General features: G+C 44.6%; 1 protein-coding gene and 1 pseudogene across 8 annotated transcripts in view; both read right to left on the bottom strand.

Annotated features, from left to right (window-relative positions):
• Positions 1–8,715, bottom strand: part of CD55 (CD55 molecule (Cromer blood group)) — a 49,140-nt gene extending 40,425 nt beyond the window's left edge. For 3 of the 8 annotated variants that reach the window (XM_042976907.1, XM_042976904.1, XM_042976906.1), the window contains exons 1-5: positions 8,515–8,713; positions 7,536–7,727; positions 5,912–6,103; positions 5,446–5,545; positions 4,054–4,139 (exon numbers count right to left, since the gene is read on the bottom strand). In XM_042976907.1, the coding sequence (XP_042832841.1) occupies positions 4,054–4,139; positions 5,446–5,545; positions 5,912–6,103; positions 7,536–7,727; positions 8,515–8,617 (673 nt within the window). In that variant the 5' untranslated portion in view covers positions 8,618–8,713. Of the gene's footprint in view, positions 1–4,053; positions 4,140–5,445; positions 5,546–5,911; positions 6,104–7,535; positions 7,728–7,826; positions 7,920–8,514 lie in introns of those variants that run through there. The other 5 variants (XR_006214219.1, XM_042976905.1, XM_042976902.1 and 2 more) reach the window with 5 other exon arrangements.
• LOC122236095 lies at positions 893–992 on the bottom strand (annotated as a pseudogene).
• Positions 8,716–8,952: the final 237 nt, after the last annotated feature.

Genomic DNA, 8,952 nt, shown 5'->3' on the forward strand with positions numbered 1-8,952 from the left:
GTGGTGTGGAAAGAGAGAAGAAGGACAGTTAACCAGCTGGAAGGTCAGGAGAAACTTCTAGAAGGACTATCAAAGCAAACCCTCAATAAGAAAAAGAAGAGAAGTCCAGCAATTGAAGGGGCCAAAGGACACTCCAGGCAGAGGCAGTCACAGAAGGAAAGCGGGAGGGCAGTGAGCGTGGGTACAGCGTGAAGTATGAGGGCAAGACATAAGCACGAAGTAGGAAGGCCACGGCTAGCCTTGTATGCTTCACCAAGGAGTCTGGACGTTGTAAGTGACGAGGAGACAAGGATCAGCTTTAAGAAGGAAATGATGAGACACATTTGTGTTTCAGATGCATCACTCTGGGTAGCGTGTGGATGAAATATTACAAGAATAGAGGATGGGGTCATTGCGAACAGTGTCACTTTTGAGCTCAGGCAAGTGGGGACTCTTGCCCTAGCTCCCACACTTTATTTTCTTTTTAAGTTTTATTTATTTTGAGATAGATGGGGTGGGGAGGGGCAGAGAGAGAGGCAGGGGGAGAGAGAGAGAGAGAGAGAGAGAGAGAGAGACTCCCAAGCAGGCCCTGCACCATCAGCACAGATGTGGGGCTCAAACTCACGAACCGCGAGATCATGACCTGAGCCGAAGTTCAATGCTGAACCAAGTGAGCCACCCAGACGCCCCTGGCTCCCACACTTTAAAATGCCACGCTGTGGCCCTCCTCTGACTGTGCCTCTCCCTACCGGGTGGGATATCTGCAGGGCACGAAGGCGTGCTCACTGCGAGCTCCCCCTCCACTCCCGCTGTAAATCACGCTCTAGGAACTGGCCCAGAATTCCCTGTGCCAGCACCCTTTGCAGGGCCTGAAAGGTCCCTTCTCCTGGTCTGTATTCTTTTTTTTTTTTTTTTTAATATGGAACACTTCACAAATTTGTGTGTCATCCTTGAGCAAGGGCCACGCTAATCTCTGTATCGTCCCAATTTTAGTATATATGCTGTGGAAGCAATCACATGGTCCCGATTGTTGAGAATGGTCTATACTGTCGATGTGTACATCTGCAGCCCAAAGTTCAGTGGAGTGGGAAAAAAAGGTCACAGGGCGCATGGCTTGGGTGTGTGGGCCGAGTGGTCCATTGACAGGCATCAGAGACTTCTCACAGCAACAGAAGGGGATATCTATTTGAGACAGATTGGGTCTTAGGTCACGAACCTCCCTTTAGATTTGCTCTGGGCCCTTGAAAATGTTAGGAGTGGCCCTTACTGCAAGAGTCCAGATGAAGGATAATCAACCACATAGAAGTCATACAGATGGAGGATAAGACACAGGTTTGGAAGTATATTAAGGAGATAAAGCAAAACGATTTAGTGATTAGAAGTGGGAGGTGAAGATAATGGGATGGGTCTGGGACGGCAGATATTAGACAGATATATTCCAGGATTGCAGGGGATAGCAGTTCACTAAAGGTACTTCCGAAAAAAGGAAACATTGGGAGGGGCACCCGGGTGGCTCAGTCGGTTGAGCGTCCGACTTCTGCTCAGGTCATGGTCTTGCGGTCCTTGGGTTTGAGCCCCACGTCGGGCTCTGAGCTGTCAGCTCAGAGCCTGGAGCCTGCTTCGGAATCTGTGTCTCCCTCTCTCTCTCTGCACCTCCCCTGCTCACACTCTGTCTCTCTCTCTCTCTCTCTCTCCTTCACTCTCAGAAATAAATAAACAATAAAAAAATTTTTTTTTTTAAAAAGAAAAGAAAACATTGGGAGAAAGTAAGAAAACAGATCCTTCTGACATTGAAGCTTCATTCAGAAAGGACCAAGCACTACCTAAGTTTGATGTATAACCAAGGGCACATCTTGACCTTAACCTTTTCTTTCCTTCCTCAGTCTACACGCTGACATTAAAGCACTCTGGTGTGTCCAGAGGCCACGGCTGTGTACTTAAGGTGAGGCAGCTCACTGTTTAAGAATGTGTATTTTCCACTTCATCCTTTGGCATTGTCCAAACAGAAAAATTAAGTCACGTGGAAAATCAGAATCAGAGCCTAAAAGAACTGGGCTTTATCGGGATGGCTGAAGGCACAGGTTTGTTTTAGGAAAAAGGGCTCCTGTTTTGCAAGACACAGGTGTCCGTGGTTGCTGAACTGCGAAATGGATAGAACAATCAAAGAGGAAAACAGGAACCCCGGTCAAAGAGGAAAATGGAGTTCAAGTTACCAGACAGGGAGTAGGACTGTGGCCCAGCCCCGGCCAAACATGAAGAGAAAGTGTGTTTGCAGTGCAGAAGCTCTACTGTGCTGGGTTACGTGCTTGGTGTCCACATGTCTGTGAAGTTCCTGACAGCGGTTGCTTGTGAAGATTGCGGCCTCAGACTGGGAGACTGCTTGTCCAGACTCCTGGACAAGTTGTCTGTGTCGGGAAAAAAATACAGTCTGGTTCCTCTTTGCCGTCCAGACTTACTCTAGTATCATGTACAACATCCCCGGCTGGATGGTGGAAATGGGAAAGATGGTGGGGGGCAGTAATGCTAAAATTTTCGAAGTAATAACAACGAGACAAAGATGTAGCAGAGAGAGGAGGGTGGAGTGAGCGCAAGGAGGGTGTGGGTGTGATCAGCTTACTCCTGTAAGCTCTTGGTTGGCAAGGCTTCAATTTATTTGTCTTCATATCAACTGACCCCACACATTGCCTACTACAGTGTGCCCATCAATACGTGCTGGACAAATTACGCTAAGTCTATTCCAGTTTCCTGCTCCTAATAACACCAAGAACTTGAACTTAGCAATGATTTCAGCAAAGATGGGAGAAATAAAGCCTACATTTTTAAAGTTTTTAAGAAATGTTTATTTATTTTTGAAAGAGAGAGACAGAGAGAGAATGAGACAGAGACAGAGAAGAGACAGAGAGAAAGGCAGAGAGAGAGGCAGAAAGAGAATCCCAAGCAGGCTGTGCACTGTTAGCATGCAGCCCGATGTGGGGCTCAATCTCACGAACCGTGAGATCATGACCTGAGCCAAAGTCAAGAGCCAGAACTCAGCCAACTGCACCCACCCGGGTAGCCCTCAAGTCTACATTTTTAAATGCTACATTTTTTCTTAAGAAGAAAAAAGAAATATGTTCCATGGACGTTACCCCTCTCAATTTTCAGGAGACCTATGTCTAGAGTGGATATAAATTTGGCTTGATACATGTATTTATGATATTATTTCTGTGCCCTACCTCCCTTTTAGCAGATAAGATCCTCAAGTGCAGAAGTCATATTTCTTCTATATTGTATAACCTTATTTCTCTAATGATGAAAAATAAATCACACATGAAAACATTTATTGATAATTAGCTCAACTCATAATCCCACAAGAGGCAGATAGACAACACTGGGTTTTAGAAAAATAATGGATTTGAATCCAGAAGTCTGGGTTAAATGCCTTCTCTTGCCACTTATGTTGGGATGTAGGGTCAGATCATATAGATTCTCTGATAAAAAGTATTTTAACCCATAAAATTAAAAATTGTGGGGGAAAAAAAAAAGCTCTGTATCTATTTTGCTTGATTGTTAGAAGGAAAGGTAGGATAATGTACGACTGAGCACAATACATATCTCAGTTTGTTGGCTTTTGTGTGTGTGTGTGTGTGTGTGTGTGTTTTGGAGTTTGTTGAGTTTTTAATCCTTTATCTCCATAACTAATAAAGTAAGAAACATTACCGATAAAGTAGCTAAGACATTCCTACATTGGAAAGTGAGGGTACTACAAATACACACTGTGGATAATTCTTAATGAGAGGAAGTAACGCAGGGGCGCCTGGGTGGCTTAGTCGGTTAAGCACCGACTCTTGGTTTCGGCTCCGGTCATGATCTTCCAGTTTCATGAGTTCAAGCCCCGCATCCAACTCTGCGCTGACAACACAGAGCTGCTTGGGATTCTCCCTCTCCCCCTCTCTCTGCCCACCCCACCCCCACCACTTGCGCTGTCTTCGTCTCTCTCAAAAATAAATAAACAAACTTAAAGAAATAAGAGCGTAATTTACCACTGATTATTCAGCCTTACCACCAGAGCACTTAGGTTTTTTTCAGTCTTACCTTCGCATTTTGGCAACGGGTCACTCCACTCCACACCCTGGTCTACAAGGGAACAGTAACTAGAAGTTGCACCTACTAGCCTATACCTAAAACAATGAATGGAGAGAAAAGTTAGGTCTCATCCACACGTGTGTGGCTTCGTTTAAATTCTCCAGAATTATCACCTTAAAATATTTACTATCCCCGTAGATGGAGACGAGACAATAGTTGATCAAAGTTTACATGGCAGTGTAAAGGAAAAGAAAAATTTACTTTTAAAAAGGTGATATCCAAACGAAAAAAAGGTAGGAGACAGGCAAAACATTTTTGATTTGGGTGGAGTCCGTGTGAGAGAACATGAAAGTGTTTTGAAACATTTTACAGTGATACAGATGTTTGGATATTTTATATTTCTGAATGCTAAACGATCAATAAGGCGTTCACAGAATAACAGAACATATTTTAAGGGTTCAAAGTACTCCCCAGAGGGGCGCCTGGGTGGCTCAGTCGGTTAAGCGTCCGACTTCGGCTCAGGTCACGATCTCGCGGTCCGTGAGTTCGAGCCCCACGTCGGGCTCTGGGCTGATGGCTCAGAGCCTGGAGCCTGCTTCGGATTCTGTGTCTCCCTCTCTCTCTGCCCCTCCCCCGTTCATGCTCTGTCTCTCTCTGTCTCAAAAATAAATAAAACGTTAAAAAAAAAAAAAAATTCAAAGTACTCCCCAGATTTGATATTAATCATATTAATGATCCAAACGTCTCTGTTTCGTACAGGAGACAAGTGATGCTGGTATTTTTATTTTCTAAAGAGCAGGGACACACACACACACACACATGGAGTAAAATATCATAATTCAATGTGCAGATATTCAATGAGAAAATGAACATAAAGTTTCCAGAAGTGTCTGAGACACCGATGACACTCAATGAGTGAGTTCCTCTTCTGTACATATGGGACTTAGAAAAGACCTCAGGGCAGAATGGTATTTTCACACTAGGAATAAATGTCTTTGACACATCATACTTTCTAACAGGCCATTTGTATATAGAAGAAAATATGGTAAATTTAGGCAAATCAAGGACTGGTTTCTTTTGAACCATTGAAGGACTTAATTTCTACAAGTGCAAACATGTTTTTCTTCCTTTGCCAATCACATTTAAAACGTTCTAGTGAATCATAGACGTACTGAAATCTAGCAATTGAGGGAATTTGATGTTACAAGAAATTGTCTTTTCTTGCCCCATTTTATTACACGTAACTGTGATGAGCTCATGATAAAAGATCTTTGAGCAGGGGACCCGTTTTATGGGGACTAGCTTATAAACACTGACCACAAATGTAAACACTTACACCTTCCCTCCTGTTTTCACACTAATTAAATATAGAGTATAAATACAAACTATGCCCAAACGTACCCTGTGTCACATGAGAAGGAAATAGATGCACCATATGATATGTCAGTTGTTATACTGACATGACCATGTGCTATATCTCCAGGAGTAGGACAGGATTTTTCTAGAAGAGAGCACAAATTTATTTTTTCATTAGATTATCAGGCACATCTATGCAAATGCATTGTCACTTCTTATCCGTAGACGTTTCATACCCTGCTTTCATATGGTAAGTTTCAAATAACATATTTAGAATATACACTCATTACATCTGAGGTGGCCTTAAACTAATTAAATGTGAAATGTGTGAGTTAATTAATATTCCTATCTCACGAGTATTTAGTTTGCCTAATTTAAAATAAAATTAATGGTTCTTTCCAGAAATTCTAAATAATGACAGGCACACGTAGACTTCTGGCATGAATGAAGGAAGAAGTACTATTTCCCCAAATACCGTATGATTGAGAATACTCTGTAAAATTATACTCACTTTTGCAAAATTCATCTGGTGTGGACCACGTAAAATTCTGAAGGCAAGTTAGTTTCTCTGAGAGAGTTTGGTTCCTTCTGTAGCCCGGACGGCAATCGTATTCCACAACGAAACCCTCAGGGAAATAATTCTGTTTGCTAAAAGACCTCTTGAGCGATGCAAAACGTAGCCTGGGTGGAACATCGCAGCTACCTGAAAGTATTAACAAAAGCAACAACATAGGTAACATCACTTTGTTTTATAATCTATGTTTAATTATCCAGAATTATTTGATCCTTTACATCACGCCTTTTTCTGTACTTCTTTGTACATATTTCGTATTTGACCATATTAATATGACTATGACATTTACAGCACATCAAGCATATTCACACGTATGCTTATGAAGTAAATTGGGTATGTAGATATCACTATGCCCACAATGCAGGAAGTAGAACCCATTTAAATCGCTGGCACAGTTCTGGCACTGACGCTTATTTGCCCTATGGAGGATGGGGAGGAGATCAGATGAAAACCAGTATTTCCAGACTCCTGGGCTAATGTCCTGGACAATGACAATACCAGTGACAATAATAGCTAATATTTGTTGAATACTTCTAAATGTCTTATACATGTAAAAACTCATTTAATCCTAACAACCCAGGAGGCCAAGGATCAGATGGGCCAATAATGTACATAAAAGTATTAACTGTAAATGTCTGGGCAATTGTGAATTTGGAGAAGCATGGGATCGTGGAAGGGACATTGGATGTCTAGTCCAAAGGCTCAAGTTCGGACGCTGGCTCTCGTGCATAAGAACTGCTGATCTCAAGAAGTTATCTCACTTCTGGGGGACTGTTTTCCAGCTGTAAAATGGGGGGAAGAGTCCCCACCCAACTCAATATATGTAGAAGGGTTATAAACTCTAAAACTTGATACATGCTCAAAGGCCTACTTACTTGAACACACTGCCTTCTGAAATCATGAATACGTAAAAACAAAAAGTTAAAGCTGATTTCACACCTGGTTGCAAAAAACACTTGTGGCAGATTCTGTATTTACCTACCTTCTATTACTGCAGGTTGTCCAAAGCCAGGAACCAAGTCTTACCTTTATGTTTACTTGTATATGTCAAAGCTAATGCAGGACTATACCTCTAATGATAGATTTGGAGGTAAAAATAGAGAACTTTTTAAAACACCACCACAGAGTGGTATTTGCTAAGTCTTACCTTCCAAAATGAAATTTAAGAAAACAGACCTCTGTTATGTGTCTCAAGGTGATTGCCAAACATATATAATTTACTTCCTATGTTGTACCTATTGTTTATTTTCTCTATTATTTCAGGAGGTACAGCATTAGGGGGAAACAACAACAAACACAAACAAACAAACAAAAAAACCCACAAAGAACAAAACAAACAAACAAAAAACAACAGAAACCCCAAACCTGTTAACGAAGAAGCAGGACCTATTCTGGGAAGTAATGACAGTCAATTAGCTGCAGGGTAAAGTGCCAGCTATACCCTGGGGTTTAATAATGCTTGAAAACTATCAATTACCAGTCACTGCGAAGAGGGATAAAATTAAACTAACAAGATACATTCCATTCCCATAATTTACATACAAAAAAATTAAGAACTTACGGTTACAAAATGCTGCCACCTCCGACCATTGATTGTTACTGAGACAGATCACGGAGTCTGGCTTGCCAGGGACTTTTACAAAGCCTTCATTACATTTGTATGTTACTGTGGTTCCTTCAGGAAAACTCTTAAGATCACGATCACTCAGAGTTGGGTGGGCATTAGGTACCTCTGGGGGCAAGCTGCAGTCACCTAGGGAGAAAAAAAAAAAAAAAGCACTTAAGACTTTTCAATTCACAGCAACATACCTTTTCCCAGAGGAGTAAGGGAAGCGGCAAGGGCTTTTGATACACATGTAACAGTTTCATCCAGCGCTGAACTTCCAAGTTCCATCCAGGAACTTGCTAGGCTGCCATTCTTGTCAATTAATTCAGTGCTAAAATAAGGAAGGAACCCCTTCCCTTCATTCTTTTGTTTGTAAAGTGGTTTAGAACACGCATACAGTTGCTAAGCGCACAATGAAGACGGACGCCCCCTCCGGACGTTACTACCCAAAGAAGACGCGCAAACTTGTAGCGTCCCGTGTAGCACCCAACTGTGTAAGAGGTGAGAGTAGTCAACTCTTTGGCCACCCACCCTTAAAGAGATGTTTTGGGGGGGAGGGGAGGCTGAGCATTCACTCTTTGAGCCCTGCCCTTTGGGTTCCCCGTGTTCCGCTGCGCCGCAGACTCAGCCCGCGCTTCCTCAACCGTCCACGCCTCACTCCTAAAGCCACGCGAGCTGGGGGGCCGGCACCGCAAGACCCCAAAACTTGCATTTTAGCAGCGGCGATCCTCTCCCGGTCCCCAACGGGTCGTGCTAGTGGGAGCTCTGAGCCTCAAGGGTAGAGGATTACGGGAACAATTACCCGTGCCCGCATTCCTCACCTCCCCCGGGTCCCCAGACTTCCCGGTCTCCGCGGAGACGGATCCAGCCCCTCCCACGCGGACTAAGGGTTCACCCAGGGGGGCTGCCCCCCCACCCGGGTCCCCCCGCTCACCCTGCGCGGCGGGTGGGCACAGCAGCAGCAGCAGCAGCAGCGGCACGCTCAGCCCGCCCAGGAAGCGCAGCGCTGCGGGGACGCTCCGCCGCGCGGGACCCATGGCGCGCGGGGACGGGGACCCGGAGCGAGTCCAAGCGGCTCCAGCAAGGAGCCGTAAGTAGCAGCAGCGCCCGACGGTTCCGCCGGGCGAGTTAAATTAGAGCCTGGGCGGGGCTGGCGCTCTGAATCACCAAGGGTGGGGCAAAGAGACGGGTGGGGGAGTTTGCCGCACCAGGTGCCGGGCAGGGCGAGGGCGAGGGCGAGGGCGAGGGCGGGGGCTCTCGCGTCACCCGCCCCCAGGGATCCCAGACTTGGAAAGGCGGATAAGGGGCCGGGAGAGGGGCTCGCTTTTTCTCTTTGCTGGGGTGGGGCCTGCGATGAGCTCCCATCTGCAAA

The sequence above is a fragment of the Panthera tigris genome, chromosome F3 (genome assembly GCF_018350195.1).
Source record: "Panthera tigris isolate Pti1 chromosome F3, P.tigris_Pti1_mat1.1, whole genome shotgun sequence".
In the NCBI taxonomy this organism is placed as follows: Eukaryota; Metazoa; Chordata; class Mammalia; order Carnivora; family Felidae; genus Panthera; species Panthera tigris.